This window comes from Geotrypetes seraphini, chromosome 16, assembly GCF_902459505.1.
Source record: "Geotrypetes seraphini chromosome 16, aGeoSer1.1, whole genome shotgun sequence".
Lineage (NCBI taxonomy): Eukaryota > Metazoa > Chordata > Amphibia > Gymnophiona > Dermophiidae > Geotrypetes > Geotrypetes seraphini.
This window is the reverse complement of record NC_047099.1, coordinates 27,613,361-27,636,027: the sequence shown is the minus strand read 5'-3', so window position 1 is coordinate 27,636,027 and position 22,667 is coordinate 27,613,361. Positions and strand designations below refer to the sequence as shown.

General features: G+C 45.9%; 1 protein-coding gene across 8 annotated transcripts in view; it reads left to right on the top strand.

Moving 5' to 3' along the window:
- UBAP2L (ubiquitin associated protein 2 like) overlaps positions 1 to 22,667 on the top strand; it is a 209,072-nt gene that overhangs the window by 118,720 nt on the left and 67,685 nt on the right. For all 8 annotated transcript variants that reach the window (XR_004537187.1, XM_033923051.1, XM_033923053.1 and 5 more), the window contains exons 21-23: positions 5,748 to 5,836; positions 20,228 to 20,281; positions 20,748 to 20,829. Coding sequence is in view for 7 of the 8 variants with exons in the window: in XM_033923051.1 (XP_033778942.1) it covers positions 5,748 to 5,836; positions 20,228 to 20,281; positions 20,748 to 20,829 (225 nt within the window). In the remaining variant the exon portion in view is untranslated. The remainder of the gene's footprint in view (positions 1 to 5,747; positions 5,837 to 20,227; positions 20,282 to 20,747; positions 20,830 to 22,667) is intronic.

The following is a 22,667-nucleotide window of genomic DNA, read 5'->3' as shown; positions in this document are numbered from 1 at the left end:
CCCACCCTGTCTATTGTCAGGTTATTGCGTGCAGATTTTCATTTTTCGGTTGGTTTCTTGTATTTTTCTAGGGCTGAGGAGATTAAGAACAGCGGCTGTGGCTTGGCTGGCGTTGCTGGCGAGTTGTGGAGACCTTTGCTATTTACATTTTTTCCTTTGCATTTTCCAACAGCATTCCTGTTTTTATTTGTTGATACTCCTGTTCGGAGTCCTGTTTGTTTTCTGTATATAGTTCTTAGTTCTGCTTGGCTATTCGGCAGACTGAGGTAATTAGGGAGGGGTCACATGATATGTACAGTTCCAAAGTTTTGTTGCTGGTTATGATGAGATATATACCCGCTTGTAAGATTAACCCTATGCTGGTCTGGAGAGGCTTAAAGAAAGTAAATTAGCAGGTAAGAACCTAATTTCTCCTTCTGTATTATTTGAGATTTATACAGTAAAATGACAGTTGTAGAGAATATTGTTTATTTTTATACTTTAATAAAATTATTTAAATATAAAATCATAACTATTTGAGGCTTCTGCAGATGGGAACAGAGAGAGCTGATGGGGCAGGGACAGGGATGAACTTTGCCCCTGTGTCATTCTCTAAAAATTTATTTTTCATTCCCTTGTTCCAGACTGACCCATGGTACTTGTTCTTTACCCTGTAGGTCCTGCAATTGTGTTGGTTTTTAACATATAATCAGGGCTAAATTTATAGGCAAAAATGGAAGTGGAACTGTGGAGCCAGGGGAGGGGGCAGATTGGCCAAGGGTGGCAGCTACAGGAAAAGAGGAGACTGAATTAGGGAATAAAGCATCTTGACTTCTGCTCCGTTCCATGTTCATGCCGTCCCCTCTTGCTCCCTGCAGGCTTCCCAAAAGAGAGGTACAGGAGCAAACACGTCTGCTGCCCTAGAGTCTAAAAGAACATCTGCTATTTCCATCATGGGAGTAACTCTGTGGAACAAATTAACTGGACCACGGAGGGCATTATCTGATATTCAGAAGTTTAAAAAAATACCTAAAACTACATTATTTTTAGAAGCATTTCAATAAAGGATATATTGTTTAATGCTGGTTTTAGGATAAATGGTAGTGTGAGGATTTATGAAATCTTGGTTCTAAGATGTAATTATTCATTTGTAATTCAAGATATTTGTATAAGTCTTGTATGTTTTTATTTTATGTATGTTACTTTTGTAATACCGCTTAGGAATTAGGCGGTTGCTAAATTAAAAAAATGGTGGTGAAACTGCATTTATCCCAGGACAAGCAGGCAGCATATTCTCAACAGTGGGTGATGTCTCCGACGGAGCCCTGCAGCGGACAGCCTCGAAAGCAGACTTGCTTGAAGATCTTTGTAAGAGCTTCCGAGTGCTGCACTGCGCATGCACGAGTGCCTTCCCGCCCGAGTTAGGGCGTGCGTCTCCTGTGAGGAACCTCAGTTCAACATTTTCCGCGGAGCCGAGAAGTCCTCTTCTTTCAGTTCTGCAGCCTTCGTTGCCTTCTCTCACCGCGGCTTTTGTTATTTTATTAGTCGCTGTGCTTGCGTTTCATTGTTTTTTTCTTTCTTATATAATATATATATATATTTATTATTATTTTTTTTTTTATCTATTTTTTCTTTTTTTTTCTGGCAGCGGCCTTGTGGCCTAGGCCTGGCCGCTTACCCTGTTCGGTACGTCGGGCTTCGTTTTTTCTGTGTCCCGGCCTCTAACCGGGTTCAAAAAGTGTAGCCAGTGCAACAAGACCCTTTCAATCACCGATCCTTATAGTCGGTATATTGTTTGTCTGGGTCCCAAACATTGTCCCGACGCTTGTTTGCGCTGTGCTACCCTCCAACCTCGGGCCCTTTGTCAGCACCGTGCCAAGCTCCTTCAACTTTTTGCCACGATGGACCAGCCAACTGCCAAGGTCTCGACCTCGGCTTCGGGGACGACCTCGACTTTAGCTTCTGCCTCCACCTCGACTTTAGCTTCTGCCTCCACCAAGGCCTCGACCTCGATTCCTTCGGCCTCGGCGGCAGCTCCTCTGAAGACCTCGACGGGTAAGTCTCCTGTCTCTCCTTCAGGTACTACTCCTAAGAAGCTTCCAGAGTCACAGGCATCCTAGGCCATATCTGCCGGCCTCCCTGCCATGACTAGACCTCCAGCTAAGCGTGCCTCCAAGCATCGGGAATACTCAACCTCGAGGTCGCCCTCCTTGGAGCGCACTGCTGCACCTTCGAGTCCTGATTCTTTTGTCTTGGTGCCCATGTTCGAGGACATGTTAAAAGCTATTCTGACCACGCAGATTTCCTCGATCATGGCTCAACTCCTCCCGTCCTCGACCCTGCTTCCTGTGAGCCAGCCTGAGCGGTAGTCTGAGACCCCAGTGGAAGCACCTAGAGGCAAGCCTCGGAAGTCTCGCCGGTTCTCATCCAGTGACTCTTCACCTACTCCTCGAACACAGTCTCCTCCATCTCGACCAAGCATCGCTCGAGGCATTCGAGGCATCTCGCTTCCAAGCTTCCTCAGGAGACATCTCTACAACAGAAACCTTCGCCTTCTCTGGATACTGAGACTTCTATGCCTCATTTATCCAAGGCTACTGAGACTTCTTCCAAATCTAAACATAAGTCTCGCAAAGCTATTACACCGGCTGCTTCTCCTCAGAGTCCATCGAGGTTGAGGACTCCTCCATCGAGACCACCTCCGAGGGAGCCTTCTCCTCCTGCCTCGACCCAATCTGTTCCTCGAACCCCGGGAACTTCACCATCGAGGGTTTTGAAGCGCAAACACTCACTGACTCCTCAATCACTGTGTGCCTGGACTCTGAGTCTCTGTCTCAGTATTCCAGAGAGGCTTCTCCCTCCTACTGAGTAGTTCCTCGGTCTCACACCCCTTTTCCTGAAGATGTCTCGACCTCAAAGTCTGCCTCTTTTCCAGGTTCGTTTTCGACATGGGAAAAGCTCTTCAACTGGATCGCCACTCTGATTCCAAGTATACACCTGAATACTTGGCAGACATGGAGTTGCCTCATCCACCCAAGGAGACCTTGAGGCTTCCTATGACTCCAGTATTGAAGCAAACTTTCTTAAGGAATATGGAAACTCCTTATTCCATCATAGCTATTCCATCTAAGCTGGAATCCAGGTATCGCACAGTACCTTGCAAAGGCTTTGAGAAATCTCAATTATCCCATCAGTCTTTGGTGGTGGAATCTTCTTTAAAGAAAGCTCATCCATCTAAGCATTATGCTGCGGTCCCTCCAGGCAGGGAGGGCCGTACCATGGACATGTTTGGCCACAGATTATACCAGAATTCCATGATGGCTAACAGAATTCTCAATTATAACCACATTTTCATGGCTTATTTTAACCATTTCCTCAAATTACTGCCTAAATTCTACCCGGCTCTTGAGGAACAAAGTCTTCCAGAATTCAAACAGATCATCAGAACTCTGTCTCAACTTCGCCTCTTTATGCTACAAGCCACATACGATGCTTTTGAGCTCTCTTCTAGACTTTCGGCCTTTGCAGTAGCCATGCGCTGTCTCGCCTGGCTCCGCATTGTTGATATGGATCCCAATCTGCAGGACCATCTAGCGAACTTGCCTTGCCAGGGAAATGAACTCTTTGATGATTCTATTGAAGCTGCTACAAAGCGCCTTTCTGAACATGAGTGCTCTTTTGCTTCCTTGATTCGGCCGAAGCCTAAGACTCTTCCTGCTCGTCCATACCGAGTTTTTCCCTCTCTGCTTACTCAGAGTCAAGGATCCTTGCTACATCCCAACCTGCAGTCGCTACACTTAACAGCTTGGTACCTTTCAACCTAACAGACTCTATACAGTTCTCTCAGTCTGTCCAAGATATTTTGGTAGCTTCCTGAAAGCTGTCACTTGGCAGTGTTACGGCCAGAAATGGTCTAGATTTTCTGCTTGGTGTTCCACTCACCATATGGAGCCAATGTCTACCTCCTTGGCTTATGTTTTGGATTATTTACTTCACTTATCACATTCGGGACTTCAGTCTACATCTATCCGAGTCCATCACAGTGTGATTGCTGCTTTTCATCAGCCTCTTGATAGGAAACCTTTGTCTGCACAACCTGTGGTTTCCCGCTTTATGAAAGGACTTTTTAATGTTCATCCATCACTTAAACCACCCCCAGTAGTCTGGGATCTCAATGTTGTCTTGGCTCAATTGATGAAGCCTCCATTTGAACCAATTGATAAGGCTCATCTCAAGTACCTTACTAGGAAAGTAGTTTTCATGATTGCCCTCACGTCTGCTCAAAGAGTCAATGAGTTACAAGCTTTGGTTGCAGATCCACCTTTCACAGTTTTCCATCATGACAAGGTGGTCCTCCATACTCATCCAAAATTCTTACCTAAAGTTGTTTCAGAATTTCACATCAATCAATCTATTGTTCTTCCAGTATTTTTTCCAAAGCCTCATTCTCACCCTGGAGAAGTGGCTCTCTCCATACTTTGGACTGCAAGCGTGCCTTGGCTTTCTACTTGCAACGCACTCATCCTCACAGGACAGCCCCACAACTTTTCATCTCCAATCCAAATAAGTTGGGGGCACCCTGTCTCAAAGCGAACCATCTCCAACTGGATGGCTGCTTGCATCCCTTTCTGCTATGCTCAGGCTGGTCTCCCTCTGCAGGGTCGAATCACGGGCCACAGAGTTAGAGCTATGGCGGTGTCTGTAGCTTTCCTCAGATCAACTCCTATTGAGGAAATCTGCAAGGCTGCCACTTGGTCCTCGGTTCATGCATTCACCTCTCATTACTGTCTGGATACTTTCTCCAGAAGGGATGGCCATTTTGGCCAGTTTGTTTTGCAAAATCTTTTTTCTTAACTTGCCAACTCTCCCTCCATCCCATTATGCTTAGCTTGGAGGTCACCCACTGTTGAGAACATGCTGCTTGCTTGTCCTGGGATAAAGCACAGTTACTTATCGTAACAGTTGTTATCCAGGGACAGAAGGCAGATATTCTCACAACCCACCCTCCTCCCCTGGTTGGCTTCTTAGCTAGGTATCTGAACTGAGGTTCGTCACAGGAGACACGCGCCCTAATTCAGGCGGGAAGGCACTCGCACATGTGCAGTGCAGCACTCGGAAGCTCTTACAAAGATCTTCAAACAAGTCTGCTTTCGAGGCTGTCCGCTGCGGGGCTCCATCGGTGACGTCACCCACTGTTGAGAATATCTGCCTGCTGTCTCTCGATAACAACTGTTACGGTAAGTAACTGTGCTTTTTGGCCATTCCCCCAGAAATTAAGCTTTGCAAATGCCACGTCCCCTTCCTTTCTTCCTACCTCATCTTTCCTGAACTGATTATCCCCAGTATAACTCTGTTCTAGACATGGTTCTCTGTGAGCCACCACTTCATCCACATCAGCCTCTTCATCACAGTCTCTAGATCCAAAACCTCATTTCCTATACGGCTTTCAATAATACAGAATGTTGCCTCCAGCATGGGCTAGTCGCATGAATTTATTCAACTGTGATTGGATAGAAGAGGACTGGAAGCAGGGTATTGCAGACATGTGAGCTATAGGACTGTGTTTGAGGGATGGAGGACTGGGAGCACTGATGTACTAGAGGGCGGTGAGTGGAGGAGGAAGGCGCCAGGAGCACAAGCATGTAGATTGTAGAGCGGCAATTAGTAATGGGGTTCTTTTAAACTGAGTAAATGGTGAGATTGAAATTTTCTTTTCATGGATTATTTTCCACATATTGATGTGTTAATCCTCTCTTTGGCTCTTCTAGGAAAGGCTCCTCCCAACCTCCCACCTGGTGTTCCACCATTGTTACCTAATCCATACATCATGGCACCAGGGCTCCTGCATGCCTACCCGGTAAGGATGACTTTCTCTTTGTGTATTCAGGTGCTGGAAGTATCCAGAACCATGGTAGCATGGCCAGATGCCTTTACTATCACTGACTGTGAAGGGGACATGGCACATGCTAGAGAAAAAGGAGTTGATACCGGATGCAAGCTAACAGTCCCAATCTGATTAAACTTGCAACATCCAACTCTGACAGATTGTAAAGGTGGAATCCTAAGCTTGTTAATGGGCAGTATTGAGGTCCTTACTACTTACAGTAACTGTATCTTTTAATGCAGTGGGAGGTGTGAGATAACGTAACTATAGTAACGAAAATGCATTTACGTGACTTATATTGAAAACGCAAAGAGTCAAGGGAATCATACTGAACACGCGTTGACGTGATCACGTGACACATGACGTGTTAACGTGCTGTACGTGCGCGTGTCCTTCGATGGGCAAGCGGCCTTTAGTGGCGCACTGAATTGTCATTGCGCTGAGTTATCTTGCGCTAAATTGTCTCGCGCTGAGTTGTCGTTGCGCTCAATTGTCTTGCGTGGAGATATAGTGGCGCGCAATTGTCTTTAGCGCAATTGTCTGTGAGCGCCATTGTCTCAGCGCCGAGTTGTCTGTGCGATTTTGTCCGCGTGCGATTGTTTTGCGCGCTTTTGACCTGTCACCGCTTGCTGCTGCTATCCTACTGCCCTTAATTCTCAACCAAAGGCTTCACTGGTCACACCAAAAATCTTATGCCAGATTGGACGGATTCCTGAGGGATAAAGGGATCGTGGGATACTGAGGGAGGAGCTGGGATGTAACACAAGTATAGAAACCCAACCAGGTCGTGCATGTGCAAGACCGGAGGGTTAGGACTTCAATGAGAAACCAAGGTGGCAAGGGGGCCCCTTCTGATGATTCAGACAGGTCGTGACCTGTTTGGGCCGCCGCGGGAGCGGACTGCTGGGCAGGATGGACCTATGGTCTGACCCGGCGGAGGCACTGCTTATGTTCTTATCAGAATTTTGTTTGCTCCATCAGAAGGTGAAAAACAGACTTCCACTCTTTCTAGTACTTGTTTTTTTATTTATTGTGAACCATTCTGAAAGCTGTTTCATTGATTGGTATATCAAGCTATATTAAACTTGAACATAACACAAGAATAGCCATAGTGGGTTAGACCATGGTCCATCTAGCCCCGTGTCCTGTTTCCACAGTGGCCAATCCAAGTCAAAAGTACTTACCAGAAATCCAAATAGTGGCAACATTCCATGCTTCCGATCCCAGGGCAAGCAGTGGCAGGTCCAATACTGATGAATATTCAGATGGCTCCAGACTGCATAAACATCATAAGAATATAAGTGCTGCCATACTGGGAAAGACCGAAGGTCCATCAAGCCCAGTATCTTGTTTCCAATAGTGGCCAAACCAGGTCACAAGTTTCTGGCAAGATCCCAAAGAGTAGAACAGATTTTATGCTGCTTATCCTAGGAATAAGCAGTGGATTTTCCCACATCTATCTTAATAATGACATATGGACTTTTGTTTTAGGAAGTTATCCAAACCTTTTTTAAAACCCTGCTAAGCTAACTGGTTTCACCACATTCCCTGGCAATGAATTCCTGAGTTCAATTACACGTAAATGAATATATGGAAATAAAACAAAAAACCCCCCAAAGAAATAAGGTACTACCTTTTTTATTGGAGTAACTCAAAAGCTCATTATAAAATGTATTGGATTAAGAACATAAGAAGTTGCCTCCGCTGAGGCAGACCAGAGGTCCATCTTGCCCAGCGGTCCGCTCCCGCGGCGGCCCATCAGGCCTAATTGCCTGAACAGTGTCCCTGACTAATTTTGTAACTGCCTCTAATCCTCTAATCTAATCTTTTTATTGGATTGGTCCAATGAAAAAGGTATTCTTGTACAATCCCACTTTATTCCTGGACCAGTGGGTTAATTCCGCCTACTCACCAGAACTTTGTAGGAAGCCTCAAATACCAGAGGCTTAAGCTCCACCCCTCTCACCTCATCACTGTCCCCTCAAGAATTAGTTTTTCTTCCTATAAGCCAGGCTGTAAGAGCTTGTCTTTTCTGCTTGTGTTTAATTTTATTTAAATTCAGTCTTTCATGTGCGGTTTTCACCTTCATGCTGCGGAGATTCCTTGCAGGGACAGCTCTGACTGCAGGAGATTGCAGACCTTTGGACAGCCTGCATTTCAGGGACCGTTCCCTTGGGAGCTTGCTCACCCCAGGTTTGACCGCTAGGGTTGAGCACAGGCTGTGTGGCTCTGTGGAGGCGCGCTCAGGATCGAGGCCAGACTGCGTTCCTCCACCAGGTGGCTGCGCGGCATATCCAAAGGAGGCATAGGTATCCGACCAAGGATGTCTGGCCGGTGAGGCAGTGAGAAGCATTGAAGACCAGCTTGCCTGCTTCCTAAAGCAGAGGATCTCCCTATAAGCTGTTCCAGCTGTCTCAGCAGTGTGTTTCCAGTCAGCACATGTCACAATGAGTATAGGCCTGAATCAGCAATTTGGGAGGGGGGGTCTTAAAAAGGGGGTTTTGGGAGGTTTCTCCGTATGTCCTCCCCCCCCCCCCCAGCCTCTGAAATCACTGTTTTTGAGGGCTCTTGGTATTTTTCCTGAGCTATTTTTAGTCAAAATCAGCACCCGTGGCAGCTATCTTAGATTTTGATTTAAAGTTATTTTTAGTACTATACTTGCACACTTCGGTTTTATATCTGCCTCAGTGTTGGAGGCTGGCCAGGATCTAGTGGGCCTTTCTGAGGGAGACTCGGAGGATGAGGAGTCTATTTGCTTGCCTTTGCTGTCATAGAGCGAGCCCTCCATGTCGGAAGATGCAGGGTCGCAGGCAGGTGTGAGTGCGCAAGATAAAATGGTAGCCCTCGATCAAGGGAAGACACCATGGTTTGCCAGCTGTTCAAACCCTTGGTTCTGTTAGAGCTTATCGCTGACTCTATGCGGGAGAGTCCATGCTTTTGGAATAGGCTCCCCCTTTCCCAGAATGTTGCCCAATTCCTAACAAATCTAAATCTCTCATCCCTTCACCATTGTCTCAACCATGTATTGAGACTTTGGAGCTCTGCCTGTCTCTTGAGTCCTGCGTGTAGAATTTGGAGAATTTCCAAAAATGCTACCCTGGAAGATCTGGATTTTAGCTTTCTATCCTAAGAGCCTAAATTTGGCTTCCAGAACCTCACTCCCACATTTTTCCTGAGATTGGTACCTACATGTACCAAGACAGTTGGCTCCTCTCCCAGCACTCTAAAATCTTATCTAATTGACACATGAGGTTTGCCACCTTAGCACCAGGCAGGCAAGTGCAAGGTAGTCCTCAAGTCCACCAACCACCCAGCTGTCTACTGTACATGCCTAATGATTGAATCACCAACTACAACAGCTGTTCTAACCCCTCCTGGGCAGAAGCCCCTGGAGTCACATCTTGGTGGAAGAGGATATTGCATCTCCTGGTGGGCAGGTCCTGTTTACAGGATTATTTCCTATTTAACCAGGGGGTTGATCTCCTTTTAGGACAGTGTATCGCAAACTGTGCCATAATGAGATTCCAAGTGTGCTGCGAGATGCTGGTGAGGAGAAGACTGTGCCTCTTCTCGCTGGTGCCTCTCCTCTTCTCTGTGCTTCTCCTGCTCCAGGACCCCTCACTGGCGTCTCAGTCCTCGTCTGGTGGGCGTTCACACATGCACAGACATCATCACATCGATGTCCGTGAATTTCCAGGTGCTCTTCAGCTGTAGCGCAGAATTTACTGTGCCGCTGAATACAAAAGTTTGAGGGACACTGTTTAGGAGATCTCCGTCCTCCAAAGCAGCACAGGGACTGCCAGACTGGAGGTGGAACTTCTCTACAATGTCCCTGTAGATTTCCTCTATGTACTTCTTTGTCTTCTTCAGATGTTTTAAGTCTGCCACTCTAGTCTGAAGAGAACAGATTCATTCTCTGAGAGCATGAATCTCTTTGTATTGAGTACACATAACATCTCACCAACATGTGACACTTGGTGCCAAAGACTGGATAGCATTCCTCTTGCTTCTGGACTGCTCTCTATGGGCTAGATTCACAAAGCAAACTGATCGTGTACCGATTGGTTTGTGACCCCTTTGCGACCAGTTTTCCTTCCGGCTCGATTCACTAACCTCTCCAAACGACCTGCTTCCAATCTGTGCATCAAATGAGGGGAAACGCATGCAAAGTAGCCAGGGACACGATTCACCAAAGAAATTTTGGGCTGGCCGATCAACCCAAGAAGCGACTGCTGAGTTTCCGACTCTCCAGCTCCATTGAAGCCCTGCTCTCTGCCCTGCTTTCTGCACGCCCTGCTCTCTACTGCCCCGAATCTCTCCTGCCTGCCACCCTGATGCTCTTCCCCGATCTCTCCTGTCTGCTGCCCCAATGTTCTGCCCCGATCTCTCCTGCCTGCTCTGCTCCGAATCGCTGCCCTGCTCATTCCCGGATTTCTCCTGCCTGCCGCCCTGAATCTCCTGCCCTTCCCTGCACTTTAAACCACGGAGTTCGCTGAGCTACAAAAGTAAAAATAAAAGTTAAAACAAAAAAAATTTTTTAAAACTTGCAGCTCACAGGGGTCTTGACGCATGCGCAGACCATCTACAGATGATCTGCACATGCGCGTGATTGCACACTAGCGATCCGTGTAGGCCAGATGAGGGCGTTCCTCTGAGTGCCCTCATTTGAATGTTTCCAAGTTGTGAATTCGTCGGACCTGATAGGATCGGCCACGGATCGCCCAGGAAAAACGGGTTAGTGAATCTATCCCTATATCATAGTATTATCCCAGGACAAACAGGCAGCATATTCCCACACATGGGTGACGTCAGCAACGGAGCCCCGCAGCGGACAGCCTCGAAAGCAAGCTTGCTTGAAGATCTCGAACTTCGAGTGCTGCATCGCGCATGCGCGCGTGCCTTCCCGCCCGAACTAGGGGGCGCATCTCCTGTGAGGATCCTCAGTTCAACGTTTTCCGCGGAGCTGAGAAGACTTGTCGACTTAGTTCCCGTAGCGTTGTGCCTTCTCTTCACCGCGGCTGAGTAGTTTTTATTTCTGTTCGGTCGCTGTGTTTCTTTTTGTTTCTAATTGTAAAAAAAAAAAAAGTTAAACTTTTTAGTTTTTGTTTATTTGCGTCAGGTTGGGAGATTGAGGCCTAGGCCTCTCTCCCTCGTTCTCGACACGGACTTTGTCCTTTCTATGTCCCGGCCTGTTACCGGGTTCAAACGGTGTTATCAGTGTGGCAGGACTATTTCCATAACTGACCCCCATAGTCGGTGTATGCTCTGCTTGGGGACGACTCATCGTCCTGAAGACTGCCTTCCTCTTCAACCTCGTGCCTTTAAGCGCCGCTGCAACAGGTTCTTCGAGCTTTTCCCTCGAATGGAGCCCGAAAAAGCGGTAGCCTCGGCCGAGGCATCTGTAAAACCCTCCACTTCGGGACAAGCCTCGAGTACGAAGACTTCGACTTCGCCTACTCTGCAGGCCTCAGCCTCGAAGACCTCCGGGTTCTCGGCCTCGAAGGCCTCCTCGGTGTCCTCGAAGCCTGGACTGGGGGGTAAGTCTCCTGCTTCCTTTTCAGGTACCAATCCTAAGAAGCCAACGGAGTCTAGTACCTCGCAACCTGGGGCTCCAGGTTCGACTCCGTCTTCGAGACCGTCCTCCAAACGTGCTTCCAAATCGAGGGAATACTTTCCTCCGAGGTCGCCCTCAATGGAACGCACGAGGCCTCCCGTGACTCCGAGTCCCTTGGTCTCTGTCCCTATGTTTGAGGACATGCTCAAGTCAATTTTGACCACGCAAATTTCCTCAATCGTGGCACAATTGGTCCTGACCTCGACCTTGTCTTCACAGGTCCAGCCTGAGCAACAGTCTCTGCCTCGTCGGCGGTCACCTCGCTGCAGGTCTCGATCTCGAGTCTCTTCCTCGGACTCTTCGCCTGACCGAGCCTCTAAGCGGTCTTTACCTCGATCGAAGCACCGCTCTAAGTCTTCGAAGGTCCTTTCCTCGAGGAGCTTGAGGCCTTCAGATTCTTCGAAGCACGTGCCTTGCTCTCAGTACTGTTGCCTCCTCGGTTTCATCGAGGCATTCTAGGTCGAGGACCCCACCTTCGAGGCTTTTGCCTCGGGAGCTGTCTCCTTTAGCGAAACCTCGGACTCCGCGCACTTCTCCGTCTCGGAGTCTTAAGCAGAAACATTCTACCACACCGCCTCTAACTGGTAGTGCAGCATCCTCTGTTACCTTATGTCTCGGTTCGGAGCCAGTTTCCCAGTATTCCCGCGAGGCCTCCCCATCTTTTTCAGTGGTGCCTCGCTCTCGCTCTGCCTCTCCTCAAGAAGCCTCTACGTCGAAGTCTTCCTCCTTTGCAAAGTTTGTCTTCGACATGGGCCAAGCTCTTAACATCGACTTACATTCAGATTCGAAGTACACACCTGAGTATTTGGCGGATATGGAACTTTCCCATCCTCCCAAAGAAACTTTGCGTCTGCCCATGCCACCTGTGTTAAAGCAGACTTTTCTGCGGAATATGGAGACTCCTTACTCTGTGACAGCAATCCCATCTAAGTTGGAGTCTCGTTATCGTACTGTGCCTTGCAAGGGGTTTGAGAAATCACAACTTTCTCACCAATCTTTAGTAGTGGAATCATCCCTGAAGAAAGCTCATCCTTCTAAAGTGTCTGCTACAGTTCCACCAGGGCGTGAAGGTCGCACCATGGATAAATTTGGGCGAAGACTTTATCAAAATTCGATGATGACTAACCGAATTCTAAACTATAACTATGTCTTCACTTCATATTTTAATTATTTTTTGAAGCAGTTGTCATCCTTTTGCCCAGACTGGCCCAGAGAACGCCTTGCTGAGTATAAACAAATTATTCAATCTCTCTCACAATTGCGCCTCTTCATGTTGCAGGCATCTTATCATGCATTTGAACTTTCTTCTCGGGTATCGGCGTTCGCAGTGGCCATGCGACGTCTGGCCTGGCTCAGAATAGTGGACATGGATCCCAATTTACAAGATCGGTTAGCAAATCTACCGTGCCAGGGCTCTGAGCTTTTTGATGACTCGATTGAGGCGGCTACTAAATGGCTCTCGGAGCATGAACGCTCTTTCGCCTCTCTTATTCGCCCTAAACCAAAACCTTCTACATCTAGGGCTTACAAGCCTCCGGCTCGTAGATATCCTATGAAGTCCACGCCAGCTTTCTCTAGGCCTCCACCTAGAAGGCCTCAACAACAGCGTCCTCAGAAGTCCCAGACGCCTGCTGCAACCAAACCCACTCCGTCTTTTTGACGGTCCAGTGGTGAGCATTCCAATCGCCTTGCATCCGAACTCCTCCCTGCCCATCGGAGGCCGCATTTCCCTTTTTCTATCTGTCTGGGAAACCATTACATCGGACCTCTGGGTCCTCACTGTCATCCGCGAGGGATACTCTCTACGACTCCTTCAGGTGCCTCCAGATCATCCTCCAGGAGAGTGTCTTTCCAGTCTCTCGCAACTCCCCCTTCTTCTTCGGGAGGCTCAGGCACTTCTTCGCCTTCGAGCTGTGGAGGAGATTCCTCCTTCCGAGCACAATCTAGGGTTTTACTCCAGATACTTCCTAGTTCCCAAAAAGACGGGGGATTTACGACCCATTCTGGATCTCCATGCTCAACAAATTTCTAGTCAAAGAGAAATTTCGCATGCTCTCTCTTCCAGTTTTGTATTCTCTCATGGATCAGGGAGATTGGATGTGCTCACTGGACCTCAAAGAGGCTTATACTCACATTCCTGTCCATCCGAAATTTCGCAAATATCTCCGGTTCAAGGTGGGGAACCTTCATCTTCAATACAGGGTTCTTCCGTTTGGCTTGGCGACCTCCCCCAGGGTCTTTACCAAGTGTCTAGTCGTGGTAGCTGCAGCCCTCCGTGCTCGAGGCCTTCAGGTTTTTCCTTACCTCGACGATTGGCTTATCAAAGCCCCTTCTCTTCAAGGGGTTACTCAAGCGACCCTTCAGACTATTTCTTTTCTTCAAAGTCTGGGGTTTCATATCAACTTTCCAAAATCTCAGCTGGTTCCAACTCAATCGATCCAATTTATTGGCGCAGTGTTGGACTCGGTTCACATGAGAGCTTTCCTTCCTCTCAATCGTCAAGAAACCCTCCTACACCTTTGTCATCGCGTAGTTTCCATGTCGACTCTCACGGCTCGTCAAATGATGGTCCTCCTCGGGCATATGGCATCTACGGTACATGTGACTCCCTTTGCAAGACTACACCTTCGCATCCCTCAGTGGACCCTGGCGTCTCAGTGGCAACAGGGCCTGGATCCGCCTTCTCGTCACATAGCGGTGACGCCTTTATTAAAGAAGTCTCTCCACTCTCTTCCAATCTTTCCAGAAGTTTGCAGTTTCACCATCTTCCTCATCAGAAAGTACTCACAACAGATTCGTCCGAATACGCATGGGGAGCCCACATAGATGGTCTCCGTACGCAAGGGTTGTGGACCGCCACAGATCGTCGTTGTCACATTAATCTGTTGGAACTCAGAGCGATCTTTCTTGCTCTCAAAGCTTTTCTTCACCTCCTTCACGACCAAGTAGTCCTTGTTTGGACGGACAATCAAGTAGCGATGTATTATGTCAACAAACAGGGTGGGACGGGCTCCCACTCCCTTTGTCAGGAAGCTCTGAGGTTGTGGCATTGGGCGATTTCTCACAACATCCTTCTCCGGGCTGTCTATATTCAGGGTCAACAGAATTGCCTTGCAGACAAATTGAGTCGTCTGCTTCTACCTCACGCGTGGACGCTCAACTCCCCTACACTTCGTCAAGTATTTGCTCGATGGGGAACTCCTCGGGTGGATCTCTTTGCGTCACCCAACAACTTCAAACTTCCTCTGTTTTGTTCCCGCATTTTCTCGCCCCTTCGTCTGGAGGCGGATGCTTTTCTTCTGGACTGGTGGGGTCAGTTTCTTTATGCATTCCCTCTAATTCTCAAAACTCTGGTCAAATTGAAGTCGGACCAGGCCACGATGATTCTCATAGCTCCCAGGTGGCCCCGACAACCTTGGTTCTCTCTTCTTCTTCAACTCAGCATCAGGGAACCTCTGCTTCTACCAGTTTTTCCTTCTCTGCTCACTCAGATTCAGGGGTCTTTATTTCATCCCAACCTACAGTCTCTTCACTTGACGGCTTGGTTCCTTTCCACTTGACTGATCCTTCTCAATTTTCTCAGTCTGTTCAGGATGTCTTTCTGGCGTCCAGAAAACCGTCCACTCATCAATGTTATGGTCATAAGTGGACCAGGTTCTCGGCTTGGTGTTCCACTCATAGTCTTCAACCGAAATCTTCTCCTTTGACTTCAGTTCTGGATTATTTGCTTCATTTATCTCAGTCTGGTCTTCAATCCACCTCTATTAGAGTTCATCTTAGTGCCATTGCTGCTTTTCATCAGCCTCTGGATGGGAAACCTCTCTCGGCACATCCTCTGGTTGCTCGTTTTATGAAGGGACTTTTCAATCTCCATCCACCAGTTAAATCGCCTCCTGTTGTTTGGGATCTTAATGTTGTTCTGGCTCAACTGATGAAACCTCCGTTTGAGCCTATTGACTTGTCTCATTTTAAATATCTTACTTGGAAAGTTGTTTTCTTGATTGCCCTCACTTCGGCTCGTCGAGTCAGTGAGTTGCAAGCTTTAGTCTCGGATCCGCCTTTCACAGTTTTTCACCATGATAAGGTGGTTCTACGTACACATCCAAAATTCTTACCTAAAGTAGTGTCTGATTTTCATATAAATCAATCTATTGTACTACCAGTATTTTTTCCTAAGCCGCATTCTCACCATGGTGAGGCGTCTCTACATACTTTGGACTGTAAACGTGCGTTGGCGTTTTATCTTCAACGTACTCAACCTCACAGGACTTCTCCTCAACTTTTCCTTTCTTTTGATCCAAATAGGTTGGGCTGTCCTGTCTCGAAGCGTACCATCTCCAACTGGATGGCTGCTTGCATTTCTTTTTGCTATGCTCAGGCTGGTCTTCCTCTACAAGGTCGAGTAACGGGCCACAAAGTTAGAGCTATGGCGGCTTCTGTTGCTTTCCTCAGATCAACTCCTATTGAGGAAATTTGCAAAGCTGCTACTTGGTCCTCGGTTCACACTTTCACCTCTCATTACTGTCTGGATACTTTATCCAGGAGGGATGGCCATTTTGGCCAATCTGTTTTGCAAAATCTTTTTTCGTAAATTGCCAACTTCCCTCCTCCCTTTTTACTTAGCTTGGAGGTCACCCATGTGTGGGAATATGCTGCCTGCTTGTCCTGGGATAAAGCACAGTTACTTACCGTAACAGGTGTTATCCAGGGACAGCAGGTAGATATTCCCACAACCCACCCACCTCCCCTGGTTGGCTTCTTGGCTTGGTATCTGAACTGAGGATCCTCACAGGAGATGCGCCCCCTAGTTCGGGCGGGAAGGCACGCGCGCATGCGCGATGCAGCACTCGAAAGTTCGAGATCTTCAAGCAAGTTTGCTTTCGAGGCTGTCCGCTGCGGGGCTCCGTTGCTGATGTCACCCATGTGTGGGAATATCTGCCTGCTGTCCCTGGATAACACCTGTTACGGTAAGTAACTGCTTTATTGAGCTGTTTGTTTAAACCTTGTTAAGGTACTAGAAATTTTAGACTTGTATGTATGATGTATTGTGTGAAATAAAGCACACAGTATAGTGTGTGATTTTCAGCAAGCAATGTAATGAAATAAGAGTCTGTAATAAACACTTCCCTCTTGTAATCCTAATTAGAATAATTGATTGCAAATTAATGCTGGCTTTTATAAAGACACGCGGTAAGGGGTTTATACTGCAGGCTATTGTAAATGCTCCGATGTTAATAGTATTCCTGTGAACGTCAGCGCATTTACCTCACTTGCCTGCAGTAGAAAAGTTTACCGCAGCTTGTAAAAGGATCCCTAGGACTATACGTGAAAAAAATGTGCTAGGGGTGAATGGGAGTTGAAGATGGTTGGGTGTGAAAAGACTGAGCTAAGCCCTGCTGTGCCTTCTAGAGACTGTTAATGCTGTAGGCTTTGAAAGTTAAACTTGGACTTTCTGCCAGAAATAGAAACTTAAAACTATGGTGGGGGAAGTCACTTATACTGTATATGGAAACTATCTAATTAAGTTTGCTTTTTTAAAAATTCAAACTGTCTTTATAAAGAAACCTACAATTTCTCTTTTATTCCAGTCTTTAAATCACAAAGGCACAGAGCTTGAAACTTTTCACTTGCATTTTCACAGTCTTGCATAAGTACATGGAGTTCCTTATATTATTGCTGCCTTCCTTCCAGGTATATTGGTAAAAGTACATTAGGGTTGTCCAGAAAATCCTAATATTGGAAAAACTGTGCAAATTGAAATTTCCCATGAATTTGATTGCACTTGATCAGAAAATAATTTTTTCAAAATGTTTAAAGCCCATCCTGGGGTTGCTCAAAGCCACCGATTTACATAAGCTCTGGTTTTCTTAAAATTTGCTATTTTTCTTAGTGGAGCAAATTTCTTGGTTTAACTGACATTTTCAGATGTGACGTGGACAAGAGGTCATAGCCTAAAACTGAATGGCAGCAGGTTCAGGACAAATGTCAGGAAGTTCTGTTTCACACAAAGAGTGGTGGGCGCTTGGAATGCTCTCCCGGAGGAGGTGGTGGCAGAAAATACTGTGCTGGGTTTCTTGCAGATCATATTGAAGGATACGGGAAAACCAGGTCTCCAAAAAGGAGCACCTAAATGGGCCTCCGTGTGTGCGGATCGCCGGACTAGATGGACCTTGGTCTGATCCGGTGAAGGCGTTTCTTATGTTCTTACTTCTATGTTTTATTATTATTATTATTATTAGGATTTTTTTATATACCGCCTATCAAGATTATCTAAGCGGTTTTACAATCAGGTACTCAAGTATGTTTCCCTATCTGTCCCGGTGGGCTCACAATCTATCTAACGTACCTGAGGCTATGGAGGACTGAGTGACTTGCCCAGGGTCACAAGGAGCAACACGGGGTTTGAACCCACAACCCCAGGATGCCGAGGCTGTAGATCCAGCCACTGCGCCACACACTCCTCCACACTCAGCAATAATACATTGATAAAAAGATATTTTATACAAAACATCTTGCAGTATTTTATTAAATGAACCTTCAATATCTGCACTTTATTGTGGAAAATACACGATTTAATGAGACAAACACGATTTAATGAGACGGAGTCAGCATGGGTTTAGCCGATGGAGATCTTGCCTCACAAATTTGCTCAACTTCTTTGAAGGTGTGAATAAACATGTGGATAAATGTGAGCCGGTTGATATAGTGTAGCTAGATTTTCAGAAAGCTTTTGAGAAAGTTCCATACGAGAGGCTCCTGAGAAAATTAGAGTCGTGGGATAGGTGGCAAAGTTCAGTTGTAGATTAGGAAATGGTTATCGGATAGAAAACAGAAGCTAGGGTTAAATTGTCATTTTTCTCAATGGAGGAGAGTAAACAGTGGAGTGCCGCAGGGGTCTGTACTGGGTGGGACCGGTGCTATTTAACTTATTTACAAATGATCTGGAAATTGGAACGACAAGTGAGGTGATTAAATTTGCAGATGACACTAAACTGTTCAAAGTTGTTAAAACGCATGGGGATTGTGAAAAATTGCAGGTGGATCTTAGGAAATTGGAAGACTGGGCATCCAAGTGGCAGATGAAATTTAATGTGGACAAATGCAAAGTGATGCACATTGGGAAGAATAACCTGAATCACAGTTACCGGATGCTAGGGGTCCACCTTGGGGGTCAGTGCCCAAGAAAAGGATCTGGGTGTCATTGTAGACAACACGATGAAATCTTCTGTCCAAATGTGCGGCGGCAGCCAAAAAAGCAATCAGGACGCTAGGAATTATTAAAAAAAGGGATGGTTAACAAGACTAAGAATGTTATAATGCCCCTGTATCGCTCCATGGTGCGACCTCATTTGGAGTATTGCATTAAATTCTGGTCTCCTTATCTCAAGAAAGATATAGTGGCAGTAGAAAAGGTTCAAAGAAGAGCGACCAAGATGGTGAACGGGATGGAACTCCTCTCGTATGAGGAAAGACTAAAAAGGTTAGGGCTCTTCAGCTTGGAAAAGAGACGGCTGAGGGGATATATGATTGAAGTCTACAAAATCCTGAGTGGAGTAGAACGGGTACAAGTGGATCAATTTTTTGCTCTGTCAAAAATTACAAAGACTAGGGGACACTCTATGAAGTTACAGGGAAATACTTTTAAAACCAATAGGAGGAATTTCTTTTCACTCAGAGAATACTTAAGCTCTGGAACACGTTGCCAGAGGTTGTGGTAAGAGCAGATAGCATAGCTGGTTTTAAGAAAGGTTTGGACAATTTCCTGGAGGAAAAGTCCATAGTCTGTTATTGAGAAAGACACGGGGGAAGCCACTGCTTGCCCTGTATCGCTAGCATGGAATATTGCTACATCTTGGGTTTTGGTCAGGTACTAGTGACCTGGATTGGCCAATGTGAGAACGGGTTACTGGGCTTGATGGACCATTGGTCTGACCCAGTAAGGCTATTCTTATGTTCTTAATCATCTACCAATGGCATTCCAAACACTGAAGCATTCAATGTCGTCTTGAGATAGGATAAAACCTGTGTTACTGTTCAAGTCCTTGCAACAAGGCCTCACATCAGTTATCAGTTTAACATCTCGCTCGGCTGTGATGTTAACATCACTGTGTTGACAAACTGTTTAGCAGTATAGAAGTCTTTGCCAACCATTCATTGTTAATACCAAGAGTGTGAAACAAAAAATGTGATTCAGGTCCCACCAAGTCTCCCAGTGACATGTTGTGGTTTACCTGCTTGAAAACTGGCTTGCCCCAATCGAAACTGTTCCAGTACTAGAGTGTTCAGCTTTGAAGCAATGTCCTATTTGACGCTGTCAGTTCTGTGAATGTCTGTTTTATTTCTGTATGATGTAACCTAGAAATTCTTTCACATGTATCTGTCAGATTTACTTAGTTTTACACATTTAATCTACATCCGTAGTATAGTGAAAATTTTGCAGTAATTTTAAGGGGAAAAACAGATTTTGGTGGTGTTTTATATTCATTGGCTTTGACCCCAGGATGAACCTAAAACATTCTACAAAAATTATTTTCTGACCAAGCACAATCAAATTCATGGGGAAAACTTCAATTCGCATAGTTTTTCCAACTTTGGGTATTTCTGGACATCCCTAAAGTACATCATAATATATTGTGTGTATTTTGTTACTTGCCTAGTTAACAGGTAGATTGTAATAGTTAAAGAAGACACAGGGTAGAGCAAGAATCTTGGTTTAGGCATGTGATTATCATCCATTATATCTTTTGTAGCCACAGGTGTACGGGTATGATGACCTTCAGATGCTTCAAACAAGATTTCCGTTGGTGAGTCCCAGTTCTCTTAAAAGGGAAGTGAATTGCTTTATAAAATACTTGAACATTGTTCAGCAAGGGACATTGACAGGGAAGGTCCTTGTGGAGTTTGCACAGTACTTGGCAAGAGGCATGGAGAGAGAAGGCCGAGTACCGCACACACTCTTTGGAACCCCCTCCATGCCTCTAGCACTTGGAAGTCTATGCTATACTTGATGAGGAGTTTAGAAGCCTGCACAATAAGCAGCAACAGGTATGGAGGGGCAGAGCCCTGGTGGAGCATGGGGGGGGGGGGGACAGTGGCGCTTGTGGAACCCGCACAGTAGATATATACAGTCGTGGAAGGACAGGACCCCTTTGGTAGAGCTTGTGCTGTAGGAGTTAAGATGTAGGTTCCAGAACATTCTGTTTGTAGCCCATTGTGGTGATGCTCTGAGGGAGAGGAGTGTCATGTCTGATAACGCCCTCTGTTTTATAGGATTACTACAGCATCCCATTTCCTACTCCCAACACAGCTCTAACTGGAAGGGAAGGAAGTTTGACCAGCAATCCTTATTCTGGTAAGATAAAATGCTCCCTGTAATCTTAAGTAAATGAGTAAGTTGCATCACTTTTCTTCCTCCTTCTCTTCCTCAGAGCCCCACTCCATCCCATCCAAATCTGTTCAGCCACAATAAAAGCACAGACCGTAGAAGTCTGCTCAACACTGGATTTGTTTTCCAATTACTGGAGTCACCACTTAAGCACTGCTAAGTTTGTTTTTTTTGGCTTCAATCTTTCCATATAGGATTTCTTTGTGTTTATCCCATGCATTATTGAATTCATTTACAGTTTTCATCTCTGCTACCTCTCGCAGAAGTGCATTCAAGCTTCTACCTCCTTCTCTATGAAAAAGTATTTCCTGATGTTATTTCCGAGTCTGCCTCCCAACCTAAGTTATTTATTTTAGGTATTTATATACTTCCTATCAAGTTTATTTAAGCGGTTTACAGTTGGGTACTCAAGCACTTTTCCCTCTCTGTACCCGTGGGCTCACAATCTATGTAACTTACCTCTGGTTATGTCCTCTATTTCTACCACCTTTCTGTCTCTAAGAAAGGTTCATTTGTAGATTAATACATATGAAATATTTGAATGTCTGTATAATATCACCCATGTCTCTCCGTTCCTCTAGGGCAGTGTTTTTCAACCTTTTTTGGGCAAAGGCACACTTGTTTCATGAAAAAAATCATGAGGCACACCACCATTAGAAAATGTTATAAAGTAATTCTCTTGAATAGGAATCAAAAAACACAAAGAAAGTATTTTATAATTACTTTATTATGAAATATTAAGTAAACAGAATAGTGAAAAATTATAAAATACTTTATTCAGTGCGAAACCTGGGCCTGTTTGGCTAAACACAAAGCTGATATTCTGGCTGGAATCGAAGAAAGACACACACGTAGCTCTTCGTCAACAGCCATTCCCTTCACCGCCCCGTCACCGTCATCCCTTTCACCGCCCCGTCACCGCCACTGCCATCCCATTCACCGCCCCGTCACTGTCCCCGCTGCATCCATATAAGCCTTAGTACTGTAATATTTAGCTTATTCCTTTCTTATAAATCAAAGTTCCTGCTGCTGAACTAGAGAAAGAGATGTTCAGCTGGCAGGGCTTTGTTTATAAATTTTTATCAACACAACTAATATACTATTTTATCCTAAAGCAAAAAATAAATAAATAAATATAATTTTTTTTTCTACCTTTGTTGTCTGGTTTCTGCTTTCCACATCTTCTCATTCAATTCCTTCCATCCACTGTGTGTCTTCTCTCTACGTCTTCCATTTGCTGTTACTGTGCCTCTCCCTTCACCCCCCCCCCCCCCAATTGGTCTAGCACCCATCTTCTTCCCTCCGCTTCCCCATAGTCTGGCATCTGTCTTCTTCCCACTCTGTCTTCCACATTTCCCTTCGGGGTCTGTTCCTCTCCATCCTCCTTCAATGTCTGTCCTATTCCTTTGCACCACCACCCTTCCCTCCCTCCTTTACCATCTGATCCTTTCTACTACCCTTCAGCTCCTCTCACGTGGCTTATCTATCTACCTTCCTCCCTCTTATTTTCATGGCACGTTACAATGTAATTTGTGCAAGCCACTGGAGCCTGCGAGCTCGGTCCCTGTCCCATCCCCACAAACCATCTCGCTTCTGTGCTCCTATTTTCTCCATTTCTAATATCTCCCCTATGTATCTGTCATTGCCCCCCCCCCTGTGTCCATATACCATCCCCATGGCATGTCCCCTTTATGTCTCTGTCCCTATGCCCCATGCACATAATTTCCCCTCTTTCTGTTACCTTCCTGTGTCCAGATTTCCCCTATCTTCCTCTTCCATACCAGTGTGTCTCTTCTTTTCAACCC